This window comes from Mesocricetus auratus, unplaced genomic scaffold (assembly GCF_017639785.1).
Source record: "Mesocricetus auratus isolate SY011 unplaced genomic scaffold, BCM_Maur_2.0 Super-Scaffold_4256, whole genome shotgun sequence".
NCBI classification, from domain to species: Eukaryota; Metazoa; Chordata; class Mammalia; order Rodentia; family Cricetidae; genus Mesocricetus; species Mesocricetus auratus.
The window spans coordinates 62,564,960-62,585,593 of record NW_024429182.1 but is presented as its reverse complement, the minus strand read 5'-3'; the positions used below and the strand labels follow the sequence as shown (position 1 = coordinate 62,585,593).

The 20,634-nt window shown below is 46.4% G+C and overlaps 1 protein-coding gene across 2 annotated transcripts in view; it reads left to right on the top strand.

The window, feature by feature from the left end:
* The window catches only part of Mgmt (O-6-methylguanine-DNA methyltransferase), a 232,936-nt gene that overhangs the window by 47,570 nt on the left and 164,732 nt on the right, over positions 1–20,634 (top strand). For both annotated transcript variants that reach the window (XM_040752510.1, XM_040752518.1), the window contains one exon: positions 5,331–5,467. In XM_040752510.1, the coding sequence (XP_040608444.1) occupies positions 5,331–5,467 (137 nt within the window). The remainder of the gene's footprint in view (positions 1–5,330; positions 5,468–20,634) is intronic.

Below are 20,634 nucleotides of genomic sequence, written 5' to 3'. Positions count from 1 at the left end.
ACACATTGAAGCTGAAGCTCCCCGAGTCATGGCAACTGGAAGAGCTGACAATTCATGTTGAGCGCCAGCCTGCCACCCTTTTCCTCCTGACAGCCTGTCACACATAGCTCTGTCGTTAGTGGGACCTGAAGTGCTAGAAGTTTTCCAGCCCACGAGGAACGTGCTATTGGCAGCCTGAGATGTGTGGCCACGTGGGGGTGACCCTGGGTACGCGCCATCCCAGCAGACCAACCAGCCAGGGAGCCTCCTGTCCTTCCCACGAGAGGCTTCGTGTTATCCTAGGGGCTAGCATAGCAGGCTCCAGGAGGGGTAATTTAAAATGAAAGAAACCTAGGTATTTTCTCATTTTTCTTTTCACAGTGAACTATAAGCGAGTCATTCTTGATCAGAACGGGAATTTGGAGTGTTAAAACAAGATGCAGGAATGCTTTGGGATTTGGGTGTCTTGGGGTTTGCGTCAGCTGTTCCTGAGTTCTTTATGTGGATCTCCAGGTGTGTCCCGGTCAGGTTTCTGAGGAGACAAGGCTTCTTGGGTCTCTCAGGGTTTGGATGCCCTCTCCTGTGGAGTCTGAGTCTAACCTGCGTTGCCAAGGTGTGGAGCTCTTCCTTCTCATTATTTTCTCTTACCCCAGGAAAAGTGGCCTTTTAAAAGTTTTAAACCACTGTGGTTCTGCTGCTGTGTGAGGATCATGACAGGAGGAGTTGAGTAGCACCTGCTGAGCAGGACTCCAGATGGCTTCTTGGAACCAGGAGTGTCTGAGCCCCGGTGTGCTGAGTTAGGGTGGAGCGCCTGCAGCAGGACTCCTTACTGTTCACAGACTGTTTAGACTTGGACACCCTTCAGATACCCGCCAGTGTTTTGCAGATGGTGGAAACATCAATCTCCCCATGCCCGGGAGTCTCTTGGGACCTGCTAGGTGAGGAGAAAGGTAGAAATGGGCCACTCTGCTGAACCTGGTGTACCTTTGAGTGTGGCGTGTAAGAAGAAGCCAGAAGGTGGTTTACTGTCAGTCATCCTTCCAGGTCTGTTGTAGGGAAGCCTAGCAGCTCCAAGGTTCAAACCAGAGATTTCAGGGTCCTTGTCTTTCTTGAGGTCCAGTGTCTTTGGAAGAACTCAGTCTCACAGCCTTTCTGGCCAGTGGTGGTGATCCCGGAAGGAGGGGCACCTGGCTGACATAGGCTGCACTGCTCTCCCTACAGGACAGCTGGGGGTACTGTAGAAGGTCCCTGGTAGTATGTGCCTCACTGCCCAGGTCCGAGGCCCCTGTCACACTGAGTGAGGAGGCTGGAGAAGGAGCCTGCCATTCAGCAGCCTTTGCTGGAGGTCTGGCTTTCATTGGTCTTTAAAATCTAGCTTCATCTTTTTATATGTTGATTGAGCAATCAGCTGGCTCAGTGGCACATGTTTTGTTTAATGATACTGACTGCTTCACTATGGATTTCAACTTCAAATTTCAGCTAATTACATAAGGCCCAAGACTAGAACTTTCCCCATCACTTTTTCAAGGTGATGCCTGAGTAGAGATTGACTTAAAGCATCCAGGATGTGGGTCTGAGGTTGCCCACAGTAAGTCCTATTTTACCATTTAAAACTGTGATTTTCCAGGTATGTGTAGTGACACATGTCTTGGAAGGTAGAGGCAGATGGATCTCTGAGTTCTAGGCCAGCCTGGTCTACATAGTGAGTTAGTTCCAGGACAGCCATGGCTATGGAGAGACCCTCTCTTAAAAAAATAGTGAATTTTCACTTTCTTAGTATTTTGGTATAGAAATGCCTCTTCTATATGAGTAAATGCATAGACGGTTGAGAGCACTTAACCCATGATTGTGACTCTGCAGCCCCACTGTGACACTGAGTTCATGGGACTACTCTATGCCCTGAAGGAATGTGAGCAGGTCTCTGCATCAGCTCCTGCCTCCAGGTTCCTGCCCTGGGTGAGTTCCTGTCCTCAATTGTTATATGGAACTGTGAGCAAAATAAACCCTTTCCTCCCCTATTGGCTTTGGTCATGGTGTTTTGTCACAGCAATAGTAACCCTAACTAAGACAGATGGTCACTGTTGTCATCCCAGCGCAGAGTTCACTTATGGTTATGCATAACTCCCCAGTAGCACATAAGCTTAGTCACAGATCTGAAAACTCATCTCTTTCCTTCAGGGGCCTTAAGGTCAGGCCGTAGTTGGTGACTTTGGAATGATGGCACTTCAGCTTATTCTGCTGTTAATCTCTCCAGGCCCCATTGTCAGCCAGAGGGACAGAGCAACAGAGGGATTGTCTTCTGTTGAGTGGGTCAACTCCCTCCTCACCTGGGAGGCTCCTGGTCTGGTGGGGTCAGCCCTCCCTTTGCTTCTGCCCCCTTGCTGTATTCCTTCAGGGCTTTCACAGTTGGCCAGTTCCATCCTGCTCAGCCTCCCAGGGCCAGTTTTAGGATTAGGTGACATGAGTGCATGGTTTGCTCTCCTCTGGCGTTTCCCCATGCCTATTGCTGCGGTGGCTGTGGGAGCTGGGGACCAGTGCTTCTTCTGTGCTTCCTTCCTAGTCCCTGGCTTGTTGGGAGGCCTCACAGGGCCTTGGTGACTTTGGCAGGGCCTGAGGTCTGTTTTCTCTCTCAGGGTGCCTACTTCCTCTACCACTGACTGCTGGCAGGCCTGGGGCCTGCTCCTGAGAATACCACAGAAACACTTACTGGAAAAGGTGCAGTGCAGCAGCAAAGACAGCTCTGGAAGGCCTGGTGAAGTCAAGCAGAGAAGGAAGGGAGCTGCTGCTGCCTGTGGGTCTCTGGCTTTCAGTACCTTGGTGGGAACTGGCCTCTGGCGCCAGCTGCTTAATTCAGAACATTGTTATTTAAACGCCCTTCATGTTAAAGGGACATGAAAAGAAATTCACTTCATTTTTCAGAGGCCTCCAAATAGCCGTAGAAAATCGATTCTTTTTCTGCCACCAATTAATGTCAGCCCCTCTTGTGGCTTTTGGTGGATGCCACAGTGATGATGTAGGGAATGTAGGTACAGGAGCCAGAGTCTGGGTTCTATGGCCAAGTGGAGAGCTATAATAAGCCTAGCTGGGCTCTGGACAGGCCACAGGGATATCCCATGTAGGTGACCCAACCAAGCTACTGTGCCTAGGACTGCCATCCCCAGAGAACTGTGGGGCAGAGTATGTGCACATTTCCTGTGGCTGCTGCTGTCAGCAAACACTCCAAGAAGTGGGCAGTTGGGGACTGAAAATGAGTCAGTGGTTAAAAGCACTTGGTGCTTTTCTAGAGGACTCAAGTTCTGATTCTAACATCAACATTGAGGGCTCAAAAGTACCTGTTGCTCCAGCTCAAGGTGGTTTGACACCCCCTTTTGGCCTCCATGGGCACTGCACTCATGTGCACATACTCAGCTATAGACACATATATAAAAAATTGGACTGTTGGAGCCACCTTGGCTTCATGCCTCTGGATTCACCAGTTTTTCATTCAGAAATCTGGACCCTATATGTTTGGATTTAACTGGGATGTTGATTATACCAGGTGTCTGCCCATGTGTTCAGATAGCAACCTCCAAGAAGTAAAGCCTGAGTTCTTGTCTCAGGATAGCTTGGAGTCAGTGCCCTGAGAGTTTGGTATTTACCTTGCAGTCAGTGGGATGTTCCAAAGTAGGTGTTAAAGAAGTAGTATATGGACAGAGGGGCCTCTGTAAACTGTGACAAGTGGCCTAAGGCCGGGTTCTCCCAGCAGGCACATACCCTGAGGCCCTGGAGCAGCCTTTTCAAATTCTTTCTGGTTTCTTAAAGAAGCGGGGTGCTGTGCAGGGAAGCTTTGGAACATGATGCTGAGGCCTGTATTATTTGGGAATATCTTGTGTTATTTGGGAAGCGTTGGTTCATGTCAGGCTGAAGGGGAAAGGAGAAGAATCAATGGATGGTTCTAGAAGCATGTAAATGGCACACAGGATCCCAGGCAGCACGGAGCAGCACAGAAACCTAGTTCTGGAGAGGCAGGAGAGGATACAAAGGGATACTGCATGTGGGGATAACCTGTAGCTTGGGGGCTGCTGCTGTGGGGTGTGTGGGTCTAGGAAGGGTCAGCAGGACTCTTCCGTTGGGGACGGAGGGCAGGTGTGATGGGCTTTGGAGGTCACCCTGCTTCTGTCACAACTTGTGAGCAGAAGAAAAGCAGAGGTGGACTGTAGGTGAACAAAGAAGGGTGTGACCATGTTCTGATAATACCTGTCAAGCAAGTACACAGGGCGGGGGAGGGAAGCGGATGTGGGGGTGTCAGCTAGGATGTGGATGTCCTATATGACCCAAGGTGAGGGCTGTGTCATTCATTGCAAGAGGTGCCCAGATGAAATGGGACTAGGAATACCTTGATCCAGGGTTTGGGAAGCTCAGGTGCATGAAGGTGTGACCTAGGAGGGAATTTTAGGAGATGGAAGGATCATAGTACTTTCTGTAATAGCCAACGCAAAGGAGATCCTCTGGGAGGGTGATGACTAGGCGAGGTAATTGGAAGTAGTTCTAGGCCAGAGAAGCAGAGGCAGCAAGCCATCTTTCTCTAAGCCTGGGCCCAGAGGGCCCAGGTTTGCTAGTGGTGTGCAGGGGGGCTCGAGGAGGGTTTCTGGGGAATCATTGGTCAGACAGGGACTTTTGAATAAGAGGAGCTTGAAGGGAGTACAAAAATACCCCCTCTGTAGCTTTGCTTTTAGCTCTTGCATCACAGTGTCCATTGAAGTCAAATTCACCAGCTCTCCACAGTACCATCCATTCGTTTTCCATCCACCTGCCGACACGCATGTCCTGTGTTCCCGCTGAGCCAAATCTTATCCCATCATTCTGTAATGCATATCATAATGTTCCCATGTCTTTTGTTTTTTAAATATGTCATAAAGATGAAACTAGACCTAGAACAGGCCAGATAAGTGGTCTGCCCCCTCATGCTATACCCCAGCCCCATGCTTCACTTTTAAATGTACCCTATGCAAAATACGGAACGGTTTTTCTGGCAGTCATATTATTCAAAGCTTGCTGAGTCTCAGGTAGTTTAAGGAAAATCTTACACTAGTTCAGCCTCCTCCAAGTCTGCTTTAGTTAAGGACAGCAGGGAAAAATAGAGGCATTATAATTTTAGAGGACAGAAGAGAAGTAGGCACTGGTTGGGTGACCCAGGTTATTGTGGAAAGTGGCTGTATTGTAAAAGTAGCGTATGATTAAATCCCAACAGTAGGGGAAGCTTTGGAATATATCCTGTGTGTTAAGTAACCAATGCTTCTATTGTGCTTTATAAATGACCAGCTGCTTCCAAACACACTTTCTTACTCGACTTAAAAATTGCTTCTCTCTAGGAACTTGGCAGAATGGCTGAGACCTGCAAAATGAAATACACAGTGTTGGACAGCCCTTTGGGGAAGATCGAGCTGTGTGGCTGTGAACAAGGCCTGCATGGGATACGGTTTCTCAGAGGAAAGACCCCAAGCACTGAGTAAGTGTGAGCTGTAAGCATGAGCATTGCATGAGTGGCGTGGGCTAAAGGCAGGAGTCAGCAGGAGCCCTGGGTCTTTCCCACTGGTCACAGGTAATACAGAGCCTGGTGCCACCAACCACAAGCATTAGCATCTCTGAAAACAGTCTATGAGTTGTGGTGTCTTTGGCAACTCATATATTATCCAGTAATCTGGAATAGCTGGTAAGCCCTGGGGACATGACTTTGATGAGAGCTTCCAGATATTTGATTCATGCTTCCTTTTGCAGAGGCGTTGAAGTCTGTGAGCACTGAGCTCTGTGTGTGTGTATACGTGTGCACACACGCATCTGTGTCTGTCCAAGTAGGTACACACGTCTGTGTGTTTGTGTGGAAGCCAGAGGACAGCCTCCAGTGCTTCGTGCCTTGTTTTTTGAGACAGTCTCTCATTAGCCCGGAGCTCACCTCTTAGGCTAGGTTAGGCAGTGAGCAAGCCTCGGGGATTAGCCCGTCTTTACTTTCCCAGCACAGGGATTACAAGCCAGTGCCACATTGCCAGCTTTCCACATGGATTCTTGGGATTGAACCTAGATCTTCTTGATTATAAAACAAGCACTTACTTTCCCACCCACATTGAGTATTTTGGTTCTTGAACACACGAGATACAGGGATGAACAGCCCTCTCAATCGTGTGACTTACCTCAGAGGCTTTAAATCGAGCCTGGCAGCGTCTGTCAGCCACTTCTCCCACTGCTAGACCAGATCATTGGCCCTGTCAGTCCACAGTGCTGCTTCCTGGAGATGGCACCAGGCCAGGAGTGATCACTGCTAGGGTGTGGCAAGAGTCTTTCTACCCGGTGACTGCAGAGTGCCAGGTCCTTTGAGGACATGTGTTCCTCTGTGCATGGCCCTTACCACATTTTTTCTAATTGTAAAAACAAAACAAAACTAAGACAAATCGAAAGCACTCCTGAACATCTCATCCTAAAGTGTTGTACCGAACTTCCTAATTTCCTCTGTTTGCTGGCTGTGAGTGGTAACATTAAAATGGCAATTCTTGTTATTTCTGAGAGAAGTAGAAAAAAAGAGAAGAAAAAGCACAAACTCCTATGCTGGGTGTTTGTCTTAACTGGCTAATAAACACAATGCCAAGAACATTAGATAAAGAAAATACATAAGAAACATAAAAATTGATTTTAATGGACCCCTGTCAGAGACAGCCATAATGAGCATTGTTTGGTAATAAATTCCAGCATGGCCCTCCCCAGCCAGTTCCTCTTGTAGAGCCGTGTGCTGCAATCAATATCGTCTTTAAGACTTCAAGACTGAAAAATAAGCAAACCTTTGAACTGCTGGAACAGGCTCCTCTCAGTTTCTGTGAGAACCATCTGGCTGTGGTGCTCAGAAAATCTCAGGCACCAAATAATTTGTAGGGAAAATGTCACTTTGTCTCTTAGCATGTTCAGTAGCTCAATAAATCAGAGAAATTATGTGTTGGTTTCTTTTGGAGAAACAGTAAAGCACTCCTTACTGTAAGTTTGGGGAAGAAAATATAAAAAGCAGGCATTATGAGAATATTTAGGGGCTGGGGAGCTGGCTCCGTGGTTAAAATCCTGTACTGCTCTTGCATAGGACTCGAGTTCGGGTCCCCTGCGTAGGGTGACTTACAGCTGCCTGTAATCCCAGCCCCAGGGGATCCAGTGCCTCTGACCTCCAATTATACTCCTAGACAGCCCATCCTCCCCTACAAATACACATGATTAATTTTTTTTAATCTTGAAAATGGTGTATTTGTTTAGATATGTCTTATGGGTTGTGTGAGCTGCACAAAGAGGCTAAATTAAGTTAGGATTAGATTTGACTGAAAACAACCACCCTGTAGGGAACTGCACTGGGCTGCCCTCAGGGAGGGGCCCTTATGTGTAGAGAGTAGAGGCCAGGCTGCCCATGTTGGGATTCTGGTGTCCCACCTCCTCCTAACCAGTCTCTCAGTTCCCCACTGAGGCCCTGCCTGAGGCTACAGGCCTGCTTCCCACTGTCCCAAGGAGTGACTGGTGCCTCCTCCTCTCTGTTGGTTCAGGACTTTGGAGAGGGTATCTGTGAGATAACCCTGACACTAGTGATCCCATGAGTAGCAAGCAGTAGGAAGCTGGATTTTGAGGGTGTGATGGTTAATCTTGATTGACAGTTTGGTGGAATTTAGAATCTCCATGGAAACAAATCTCTGGCCCAGTCTGTAAGGGATTGTCTAGACTGGGTAAATTGAGAAGGCACACCCTGAGCTGGTGGCATGATTCCACAGGCCTGGGAGTCTGGACTGGATAAAAAGGAGACAGTGAACTGAGCACTGGCGTTTGTCTGTCCCTGCTTCCTGATTGAGGACACAATGTGACCAGCTGCCTCAGGCCCCTGCCCCCACACTTTTTCTGCCTTGATGGGTCAAAATAAATCCATATTCCTAAAGTTGTTTTTATCTGGTATTGTGGTAAACATCCAAACCAGTAACTGATACTGAGAGCAGCCGGAAACATATATATGTATACAGCTAATCTGATGAGGTATTTCAAACCTCAAGAATACTCAGAATTAGCCATTTGTATTTTGTCAGTTTACAAAGCTGAAGTTAAAAATTTCGTAGGGATATTTAGATTTCAAACATAAAGTTCAGTAAGTTTTGACAGAAGCATGCTGTCATACAGAGACCATCCCAAACATGATCTAAAACTCTCTGGAAAGTTCATTGTGGGTTCATGCTCCAGCCTTGCAAAGATCTCTGTCTTCATTTTTCTTGAGTAAATTCCAAGGTAAGGAGTTACTGGATTCCATGGCATATAAACATTCTAAGTTTGTAAGAGTTTGCCCACCTTTTAGTTCTGTAAATTTTTAAAATTTGGTCCTTCAGGTGAGTAGGCAGCATCATCTCATTGTGGATTGAATTTTTAAAATTTGTACATTACTGCCTCTTGTCCATTTTAATGCAGATTTTCTTTTTTCCTCTTCTTTCTTTTTTTCTTCTTGTTACTACTTTACAGGTTTGAGTACAAGTCCTTAACTAGGCATGTGAGCTGTTTCTTTGTTTTTTCCTCTCTAACCCAGACTGGTTTTGAACTCATAGTCAACCTTCTGCATGCTGATATTATAGGAATGTACCACCATGCCTGGTTTAAACTGTGATTTCCACCCTGTGGTTTGAATGTAATTAGCCCCCATAAGTTCATAGGGAGTGGTCCTATTGGAGGTGTAGCCTTGTTGGAAGAAGTGTGTCACTGTAGAGGTGTGCTTGGAGGTCTCCTATGCTCAAGCTCAGTGTGATATGTAGTTCACTTCCTGTTTTCTACACAAATTGTAGAACTCTCAGCTTCCTCTCTAGCACCATATCTGCCTGTATGCTGCCATATCCCACCATGATGATAATGGACTGAACCTCTGAACTGTAAGCACTCCAGTTACATGTTTTCCTTTATAAGAGTTGCTGTGGTTATGGTCACAGCAATAGAAACCCTAAGACACTCCCTTTGCTTGCCTATATTTTGTTTTACTAAGTTTCTTTAGAGAAGTAGTTTCTAATTTTAAGAAAACTGATCAGTTTTTCCCTTAACATTTATTTTTCCCCTTTAATAAATACATACTGGTATACACCTTTGATCCCTCAGGAGGCAGAGGAAGGTGGATCTGTGTGAGTTCAAGGATAGCCAGGTCTACACAGTGAGACCCTGCCTCAGTAAAGAACAACAAAAGAAAAGAAAAGCAAAAGCCCCCAAACACCCCCCATAAAACACTATACCCACCATTAAAACCTGGAGTATTTACTGTAGTTTCATCAAAATCTGCTGTGATGTCCCTCGGGAGTGTGATCCTTCTTGCACTAAGATGTGTTCCTTGTTTAAGTGACCATGATGGATGTACAGTTGCTTTTCTTAATCATTTACTTAGTTTTGAATAGTTGTCTAATTCCATCCTTTGTTGGGGGAAACACAGCTTCCAGCTCTATTCACTTCTTGGCAGTGCCTTGGAAGGGCTGTTCCTGGTTCCATTGGCCTTTGTTCTCAGCCAGCCCCATGTTGACTTGGTTATGGAGTTTGTGCCCAACCTGAGATAGTCAGGCCATATCTCTAGCTGCTGTCTTTGGCTTTTGGGTATCCTCACTTCTGTTAGGTTGTTGTTGGGAAAGGATCTCATGTATTCCTGATTGGCATGAAACTCAGGGATGACCTTGAACTTCCGATCCTCCTTTAGAGTGCCATCACCCTACTTGGTTTATGAGGAGCTGGGTGTCAAGCCTGGGGTGTTGTGCTTGCTAGACATACTCTCCAACAACTGAACTACATTTCTAGCAATCTTCTAGATCTTTATTTGATTCTTTAAAATTATGATTTTATGTATTCAAATGTATATATACATGTGTGCATATACACACAGTATCTTTTTATCCCATCCCCCTTCCCCTCCAAGGCCTCCCTTCACCTCCCAGCTGGCCCCAGGTCTCTTCATTTTGCACAATACCTTGCCAGTTGAAGTAACTGTTTTTGTACAGCTTTTTGTTGGCATTTGATTGAGAGGTGTCTGCTTCCATTCTTTGTTGCTTAACAGCTTCTTGATATTGACTCTGTCGATTTGTGGTGTGATTTATCTCTGCATCTATTAGGGTTATCTTTCATTTTTCTCAGCAGGGTTTTGTAGTTTCCAGCATGAAGACCTCACATGTCTTTGATAGAATTGATTTTTAGGCACTTTGTTCTTGATAGTATTCTAAATCAGCTTAAAACTTTTGTTAACTTTTAAATTATTGCTTCTGGTTGTAGCCATTGATTTTTTTTTGTATGTTGATCTTACGTTGTACAAACTTCTGTGAATTCATGCATAGGACCCTCCCAAACCCTTCCCTGTGATTTTTTCTACTGTTTGTTACCCATGATCAGCTAGAGTCCTGAGTCCAGAAATGGTTCGAGAAAGAAACCATCATGACTTGTCAGTCTATGCCATTCTATTTAGTATGATGATGTCTTGACCTATCAGGTTGGGATGTGTCCCCTTCTGCCATAGTATCCACCCTAAATATGCTGCTCTCCTTCTAGGCACTTAGTAACTGTATCAGTTATTAGATTAACTTGGTATTATTGCCATGCTGTGCTCCAGCAGTCTTTTTATTTTATAATGACCCAAAGCACAAGAATCTGGAGATCCAGGTATGTCCAAGGCAAACTACAAAGCGCATCCTTTAAGAATCCTCTGCCTCCAGGGGTCAAGACCAGGCTGGAGAAACTCACAGAAACAGCTGACTTGAACAAGGGGGAGCTCATGGACCCCAGACTAATATCTGGGAAACCAGCATAGGACTGTTCCAGACCTCCTGAACATGGGTGTCAGTTAGGAGGTCTGGGCAATCTATGGGGTCTCTGGCACTGGATTAGTATTTATCCCTAGTATACAAATGGACTTTGGGAGCCTATTCCATATAGAGGGATACTCTCTGAGTCTAGATTCAAGGGGGAGGGCCTAGATCCTTCTCCAAATGATATGACAAGCTTTGAAGTTCCCCTGTGGAAGGCCTTACCCTCCCTGGGGAGCAGAAAGGGGATGGAATAGAGAGTCCATGGGGGGAGGCAGGGGAGGAGGGGAGGGAGAAGGAACTGGGATTGCCATGTGAAACAAGCTTGTTTCTAATTTAAATTTTAAAAAACCGGGGATGTAAAGAATCCTCTCCCTCCAGAGAGGGAGAATCCTCTCCCTCCATCATCACAAGAGCAGACAGGCCACAGAGATGTGACTCACAGCACAGTTGATTGCTGTGATTGTCTGACTTTGTACTTTCCACCTCTGACTGTGCCAGGTTTTAAGTTAGTGAAGGTATATAGGAGCAGTCTTACTTTGTTTGGTTCCGCCCACCATTTCAGGTAGCCTGTGTTTGGGAATGCATGCATGGGAACGAGGGGTGAAGGACTGACTGCCTGTAGGCCATCCTGCTCTGTGAGTTCTGTGTCTCTGCATTCAGTTGACTGTGGATCAGAGGTTCTTGGAGAATTGCATCTGTTATGAAGCCATACAAACTATTTTTCTGTCACTATTCTTTATGCAGAACATTTAAACAGCTGTTCATGTATCATTTGTTAGGTATTATAGTGAATGTGTAGCATGTGGGCGGATGTGAATAGGTACTGCCATTTTCTGCTAAGGATTCAAGCATCTCTGGGTGTTGGTGCGCACCTGCAGTCCTGGAGCCAGCACCCTCTGGGCAAATGGGGGATGACAACTATGCTTGTTCTGGGTGTCATTTGGAGTTCTTTAGGATCCCCATATGAATTCACTCTGCATAGAGGCAGTATGCCTCTCCCTGTGTGATGTTCACGCCTTGTGTTTGTACTATCAACGCCCACTAGTAAGACATGTATTAAATACCTCACCAATCCAGTGGACAGCATTCCCTTGTCCTAGTAACAGGGCACCTCAGTGCTCCTCCTTCTGTCAGTCTTCATGCTGGCATTGTTTCTCAGATTGCAACCTGGGGGAGTCCTTAAATGATTTTTCTCTGCGTGCTTGCATAGCATGTCATTTTTCTATTTCATGTTCTATATATATGGTGGAGTGAGCTGATTTCAGAATACTAAGCCAATTTTTAAAAATGCTGGCCTGCATCAATTTATTCATTTAAGTATACTGATATCTCTGGCATTTTAGAATTGGGGTGTTTCTGGCAACATGCACAAGCATGGAAGTGCACCTGTGTTTTGTTAAAAAAAAAAAAGTCAGGTATGGGATGGTCTTGGGTCTTCCCTGGATGTCAGCTGGTGTTCTATTTCGTGCTTAGAGTTTGCTGTGTAATCACAGCTGTGTACAGCTCTTACCACCAGGCTGCTTCTGAAGCCTCCTCTTCCACTGATCAGCAACTGAAGGATCTAGAGTAGGGTACTTTCTGTCACTCTCATGTGTGACTTGGAGGGTCTTCACAGGCATTTCTTACTTTCTCTAAGGGCTGTGGCTTTATTCTGTGGGCGACTCACAGGCTGACTGCTGATGCCTGTCTTCAGAGGGATTCCCTATGCTTCTGTGCAAGCCTAACCTCCCCACACTCCAGGCCTGGTATCTGTTTAAGGCTCCACACCGTCATGTGATTGCTGGTTTGTTCTGGGTCATACCTATCACCTCCATTTTTGTTTGGATGAAGCACATTGCTTTAGAAGTAGCTTTTTGTAGCAGTTTTGTTTGATGACCTCCTTATCCTATATCCAAGGTGTCAGTCATTGTCTCCCGCAGCATAGCTTGGTCTTTGTAAGAGCCTGACTGATGCCCTGCATGCTGTCTTTCTGTGACTGTGGAGCCCTGACCTCCTCAGTCTGCCCTGCAGTGCCTAGGATGCAGCAAGAGGATTATGTGGCCTGTTTATTTTCCTTATATCATCTTGGACCATGCTTAGCATCCCATAGTGTTGTTCACACTGTTTGATTACTTGAAACAATGACTGTGCTGTGAGTCCCACTTAGACTTCACAAACAGTGGCAGGTAGATTTTGGCTCTCAGGCACTGGGGCAAGCCAAGTGTGGCTCATCTTTAACATTTCAAAGGTTTGCACACCTCTTTATTTTCTCTTTTATTGTAAACCTTGTAATTAAAGTATAGGAATGTACTGAGAAACCCTGTCTCGTAAAACCAAAAAAAAAAAAAAAAGTATAGGAATGTAATCCTGGAAATTGTATGTAGACTAACCAAACTCAGACAATATCTTTTGTATCTTGAGTGTGCAAACTGCTTGTAGTCCATTTTCTACTTTGCATAACTTAACTGACTCTCCTGGCAGTGATTCATATGGGTTGTTTACAGATCTGGTATGGCGTTTTCCTGGCCAGCTCTAGTGGGGAAACTGTTGTGGGAGTTCTAAGCAAGATAAATTCTCTGGTAGGATCATATAGTGCCTACCTAGTCCTTCAGGCCCAACTTTATAAGCAGGTTTGCCTTGTGTCTTGTGAGTGGTGCACATGAAACAGCAGGTACCAGTCCTGTTGATGGCAGGCCTTTTGTTGTTGGCCCATAGTTCCCAGATAGAGCTGCATAGTCACAGAAGACCCATAGTTCCTGGATAGAGCTGTGTGGTCACAGAATGACCCATAGTCCCTGGATAGAGTTGCGTGGTCACAGAAGGGCAGAATGTATTAGTTGTCAAGTTGTGCTTCCTCTCATCGAGAAAGTGCTGTTGATACCTCAACTTGCCTCTTGACTTTGCTTGCTACCTGCTCAGCACTTACCTGATGCCAGGCTTTACTATGAACCTAAAGTTCTTCTGCTATGAACCCAGAATGGCAAAAAGCTTTGCTCTCTGGACTTTGTTGCTCTTGGAAGGCAAGGTGCAGGGCTCTGTTGGCCAGTCAGAAGCAAGTCAGTTACTTCATTCTGCCAGGCTCATCTTTAAGAGAGAGAAGAGTTGTTGAATGACAGTAGAAAAATATGTTCTTCTAAAATACAAGCTGTCTATCAGCCCAGGATTTATTTTATTTTATCTTTTATTTTTGTGTGTGTGTTTCCAACCTTTGGAGCAATGTATTCACTTTAGGGTAACAGAGATAAATTGGTTAGCTTCAAGCAGGGGTGGGTAAATGTTCTGCCTCTAAGGCATGTTGGGATAAAAATCCTTAAATCCCTCACTCTTAACAATAAGCTTCTTTGAGAGGTGTCTTACAACACCAGTGTTTGTGCCTGTGTGAAGGGGAAGTTGGCAGGAAGAGGCACCTGTCCCTGTTACTTACCACAGCCAACCCTGCATAGGCTGGGAACTGTCTTGCTATGGGACTAGGAATCAGACTGTGCTGTGTGCCGTCAGTGAGGGAAAGGTCCTTGCCACCTACTGTCCAGTGCTCATGTGTCACAGGTTGTGGCAGTAGCACTGGTGAATACCCACAGGTTACCAGATATTATTTCCTGACCAAAAACTGGGACTCCCAGCATTTCATTCAGCAGTAACTTTCACCCCAAGAGAAGGCTCCAGGGTTGTGTGCAGGCTCTTGGGGATTTATAGCTCAGACGTGGAATGCTGTCAGAGTTTCTGTCCATACTATGGCCATTCCTGGTGGAATTAACTGTGCCCTGATTAGCTGGGGCCCTTTGGAGTTGGTCCCTGGCATTTGCTGCCTGTGGTGTAGACAGATGTTGAGCTGATAGTGTGACCATGCTGGCCTAAACATACAGTCCTTTCTGGTTGATGCTCATGTGCTGGTGCCCTGAAGTTGCCTGCCTTCACCCCATTGCTACCTTTGGTCTCTTGTATCCCTCATCCTGTTCCATCTCCTACTTCTCGTGAGCTGTAGCTTTGAGAAATCAACAGGTGTGTGCTTTACTTTCCTTACCATTGGGACTAGAAAGCTGACAGGAAGCCATATAACGGAAAAGGGGGATGGTTTTAGCTTATTATCTGAAGGCTCAGCCTATTGTGGCAGGCAAGGCTTGATGATGGCAGTAGCTGCCAGCTGTGGCAGCAGTAGCAAGAGGCTACTTGCTCACATCAGGGTGCTGGGAATACTGGCAGTCAGCAGGCTTCATCCCTTTTCTCCTTTGTTTACTTATTCTGGACCTCCAGTTCACAGGATGGTGCCAGCCACATTCAGAGTAGTCCTTCCCTCCTAAGTTTAACATCTTTGGAAACATCCTCAAGGACACACCCAATGGTGTGTCTCCTAGGTGATTCTAAACCCAGTCAAGTTGACATTGAAGATTAACCATCACACAGGTTTGTTTAAGTTATACTGTAAATGAGTTCAAACAAGTGTCTGAGAAGAACAGCTTATGTGGTAACTATAACACCCTGATGTTGTGGGAATTCATTCTGCCAATTGTTTTTGGGGTGCCAACCTTAAGGTGTGACTGCTGTGTTCCTGACATGATCTCTTTATAAGGAAGAGGAGGGGTCTTATTTGCTCTCTTGGGAGGTCAGAGCAGAAGCAAGCCTTGAGGTTGTTCATCTCTCTCCAGAACAGAACCGTGAGACAGGACAGCTGGACCCACAGTGGCTTCCAGCATGGTCTGTATTTATGAGTCTGTATTTTCTACTGAATCCCCACAGTAAAGACATTTGTAAATTCTCGCTTCACCCAGAGGGCTTTCCTCTTCTCCTGCAGTTTGCAGGGTGAGGGAGGGAGGGTCCCCATCTACCCAGGAGCTAGGACTCAGTAGCACAGACTACTGCTTGGGACTTTACACATCCAGAAGAGTGCTTCTCTTCTCTGCTGCATCCCTGAATCCTTTAATCACTCTCAATGAGAGGAGGAGGAAGTGGCAGGGAGGGACAGGTGACAGGGTGTTAGGAGGAGTTTTAAGGAAGGTGCAGATATACCCTCTACTTACCCAAATATATTGTCACACTGCCACTCACAGAGTGACCTTTTTCTGAGACCCCCACCCCCCAGATGTTGGGACCCTGGGATGGTCCTGAGGCAAGTGCTAACAGGCAATCTGAGTGCCAGTGACTTGAGGAAAATGCTCTTTAGTGGAGAGAATCCAGGGTCGGAAGGGAGGGAGCAGGATCACCCACCTTTGCTGTATGTCACTGTAAGCCACAGCATGTATACAGCTCTCAGGGGGTGATGCCACAAACTGGATGAGCAGGGGAGGTGCCCAGCCATGTCTGTGCTCTGTGGACACCCCCACCAGCCAAGGCAGCCCCTCCTGACTCCCTGCAAGCTCAGCTGTGTGCTGGCTAAGATGCACGTTCCTTTCTTAGATTGGTCTGAACTCCAGTTCCAGAATTCTCTCTTGATCTTAATGTATCTTTAGTATTTCCTGTAACTAGCGAGTGAGCTTCAGTTTTGTTTTGAGGATGTTAATATCATTGACACTCTAAACTCAGAGCATACTTTGTTTGCTAAATTATTTCCTTTAAGACCGTAACAGTAATTAGATGGGCTATGTGTTTCTGATGTGCAGGATAGCTCCTACACGCCATTAGCTCAGAATTTTAATTGAGCTGAAGGTTAAATGGGTTTAAAATTTTGAATTAAGTTGAAGCATTGTCTTGTGGTGAGTTTGTCTAGAATTTTTATTTCCAGGCACCTATCAAGTATTAGAAGTAGATCTTTTGACATAAAAACATCGAATAAAATCAGGATTCACTTAAGACTTCCCCACTTACCCCTCATTCTCAGAACATGGAGATCTCCTGTGTGTCACAAACTGTGTGACAAGCCCTAGTTGGAGCACTGGGAATGCTGCAGCAAGGAGTACATAGCACTTGCCTGCAGGGAGCCTAGCCCTGCTCAGGGGATAGGTGTAGGGATCTGCAATACTGGTGTTGTGAGAGCAGATTGCTGAGTTTGCCCGAGTAGGGACCGTGTGGAGCTAAGCCCAAGGCTCTGACAGTAGAAATGGGTACTGCCCACTAAGTTGAGACATTGTACTACCTCTGATAGATGGGATGAGGGTGGCCTGGCAGAGGGAAGGTGTTGGGAGGTCGGCCCTGGCTGGGCATCTGAGTAGTGGTGCTTTCTTTAAAGACTGAAGCAGAAGCAAGGAGGAACCACTAGAGAAGCCAGCATGATGGGGAGGGTCTTTTTTCATTTGATTTTTGAGATTACATTATAATTTCCACATTTTTACTTCCTCTCCTCCTTCCCAACTCTCTCATTGATTGTTGTAACTTGTATATATGTGTATCTATAGACATATATGTTCCCTAAACATAAGCTGTTCAGTATGTATAGTGTTACTTGTATGTATGTTCTCAGGGCTGAGCTTTTGGTATTAGGTAATCAGTTGGTATGGAGAAGACTGGTTTTCCCACCTGAAGAATTCCTCAGTTGTGTCACTTTGAGGCCTCGTGGGCTTTCTTCATCTACTTCCATGTCTATTTCTGTCCTTGTTCAGCTTGTGTTTAGGCAGTGACATTGGTGAGAACTTATGGATGTAGCTTGTGACATTCCTAGGACATAGGATTCTATAGAAAAACTCCCCAGCCAGGCATTGATGGCACGTGCCTTTAATCCCAGCACTCGGGAGGCAGAGGCAAGCAGATCTCAGTGAGTTCGAGGCCAGCCTGGTCTACAGAGTGAGTTCCAGGACAGGCTCCAAAGCTACACAGAGAAACCCGTCTTGAAAAACAAAAAACAACAACAACAAAAAACAAAAAAAAAGGAAAGAAAGAAAGAAATAAAAACTCCTCAAATGGAGGGTTGTTTTAGAATGTGACTGGCCACCAAGAAGCCCCAGACAGGAATGAAGGAAGACACTCGGGGGGGGGGAGATGGGCGTCGACGTCTGGAGGCCAGTGGAGGCAGCAGATGGGTCTCTGTGAGATGGCTTTGGGACATCTGTACCCTCTTTGCAGTGTCTTGAAGTTAATTCAGGTTTTTCTTAAATTGTGTAAAAGATTTCCCTGGCTTTGGCCTTCTTGGAACCCAGCAGGCCATGCCTAGTTATTGTTGCAGCACTGCTTCGGCTCAGCAGTGTCTGCTCCCTGCATCTCTGAGGCAGAAGTCATGTTGGTTCCATCCAAGCCAGACCCGATGTGTCGTACTTGTTCCTATTCCAGCAGGAACTGAGTTTTGTACACACCAGTGTCCACTAGGCTGAGACTGGGGAGGGGCTTCAGGGATGAAGTGTTCTGGAAAGAGCTGCTGAAGATGTCTTGCTTTCCTCTCTGAGGAACTTTGGTTTCCTCCTGGCTTGGCCATGCTCCCCAAATGGAAGCAAATCAGTCCTGAACCCAAGACCACTGAGAGAAGCACCCACTTCTACTCTACAGCTGTCTTGACCTCCTCTTCCGTGGCCTTCAGCTTCTCAGTGCCCTGTATCTTACCAGCTCTCCTCGTCCGGCTGAGTGTCTCCAGGAACTTCACCCACCTCTCCCTAAACGGTTCCGAGACCCTCTCTTCTCCCCACCAACACATGTGTGCACACAGATGTGTTGTGAGGAAGGGACATGGCTTCAATGCTATACTGCCAGAGTTGACCAGGTTTGGAGCAGCTGTGGAAGGGCCCTGCTTCTCCCTAAGTCAATCATAACCTTCATTGTTCTGAGTACTGACTTGTTTGGAGTGTAAAATCGTGCAGCCCAGGGTATCTTCGATCTCAGAGTCCCCTTGCTTCAGCCTCCCGAGGGCTAGGGTTATATGCATACACCCTGTAATCCTGATTGGGGTTACAGTTTTCTTGCACAGATGGCTGTTGGTGGTGGATTCACTGTAATCTCCAAGTTGCTTTCCTTGTGCCTTTCTCCTCAGAAGGTTGACCTCCCTTTCATGTATAGCACAGGGCAAGGCTGTAGAAAATGCCATCACTTGTCAGCTCCCTTCACTAAGAACCCTGGGGCGTATTTTCAACCCCAGACCAGACAGCATCTAACCCTGTGGTAGGGTGACCTTGTTTTCCCACAGCCACGTTCAGAATGGCCTATATGGGTCAGTGGGCTGGATGGTGACAGGGTGAGGTCTTTCCTTCTCTGGAAGCAGATGTGGTGCCACAGTGTCCTCCACAGTGTCCTCCACAGTGTCCTCCTCTCTGTGTGCACCTTGACACAGGGACTCTGGATGAGGAGTTTTCCAAGTACAATGTGGTCATTCTAGCTGCAGTGTCTTGCCTGGGTATTTAGACAAGCTAAAAACAGAATATAATGACTTCAGAAGGGTGTCATCACGAGGAGAGAAGCTTTTAAGACAGCCCATTACAACAGGAAGCTAGAGATTTGAGGTGTGCTGATTATTCGTTTCTTAGCTAGAAAACCATTGCACGTACCATATGCATTATGGTGTGTGTGTGTGTATATATATATATATATATATATATATATATATATATATATATATAATATTGTACTCTAGAAGTTTCTGTTCTGCCTGTTCATTCCCTTTACTAAAAGTGCACACTTACGCTAGGGAAAAAGAAGTTGTTTATCCTTCTGAATTATTGCATACCCCAAAGGTAACCTCCCCCAAATGCTGGCTTCTCCTTTCTAAATTCATCTGCAAAAATACGGAGTTTCTGGTCCATACTTCATCCACTTTACTGGCTCTGCTAGGAAGAGTTATTGTATATCCAAGCATGGATTTTATTAAAAAGAACGGGGCCACTTGTTTCCTTCAAAGTTTTTTGGTGTGTTTAAATCTTCCTTAGGTAAACAAAACTTTTATTGGAAATAATATTTTGAGATGTGACACCTTTTGCCCAAGCAGTGATGCTGAGTGTGCTGGACTGCAGCAGCTGGAGCCAGGCTCTGTGGCTATGGCTGGGCAGAACGCAGGGTTGTCCCATGGGAAAGGGTCTTGTCCCAGACCTTTGAGGAGGGTGCCTCATGCACACTGAAGTACAGCAGAGGTCACAGTGCAGTGGCACAGCCTCAGGCGCATGAATGGAAGGAAGTCCAGAAAGGAAGCACCCAGCACCTCCAGGCACTGAGGCTGGGCTCCTGCCAATCAGAGCAGATCCATCTTTCTATTCTGTCCTGGTCCTTCCCCTCCATCTGTAGTGGTCCAATACTTTCTACGGAATTGCGAAGATCCTCTGGACATCCCTCCCTCCCCTCCCCTCCCCTTCCCTGCCCTCTCCCCTCCCCTACCTTTCCCCCTTCCCTCCCTCCTTCCCTCCCCTCCCCTTCCCTGCCCTCTCCCCTCTCCTCCCTCCCCCCTTCCCTCCCTCCCCTCCCCTCCTCCTTCTCCTCCCTCCCTCCCTCCCTCGGGCATACCCAGGCACATGGCTGGGAATTCTAATTTCTTTTGTAACCCAGGCTGACCTTAACCTCTGTCTGTAGCTGAGGTCTTTTCTTCCTGCTTCTACCTCCCGTGTCCTAGGGTGAAGGTGAATACCACTATGCATGGTGGAAGCACCTCTGAGAATTCAACACAGAGCTGCAGACATCCTATGCGAGCACTACATCAACCAAGACACATCCCCAGCCTGATCAGTAGTTCTGGGCCCCCAGCAACCAGCCTGCATAGTCTGTTCTTGACTCTAAGAGCTGAGGACCATACTAATTCAGGAGTGAGTGGGCACTGTGAAGAGAGCGGGATTGAGGAGTTTGCAGTTTGTTGTGATGTGATGGGTTGGGACCACCATCGTATATGGTGTCTGTTACCATCCACATTTCATTATGTTGCCTGTGATTCTCTGTGACACTGATTCTCTGTGAAAGTTTGAACCTTCAGGCACTCAGCCATGAGGAGCTAGCCAAATCATTCTCACTGTCTGGAAATCTGTCAGCTGAGCCATTTACTTGGGTG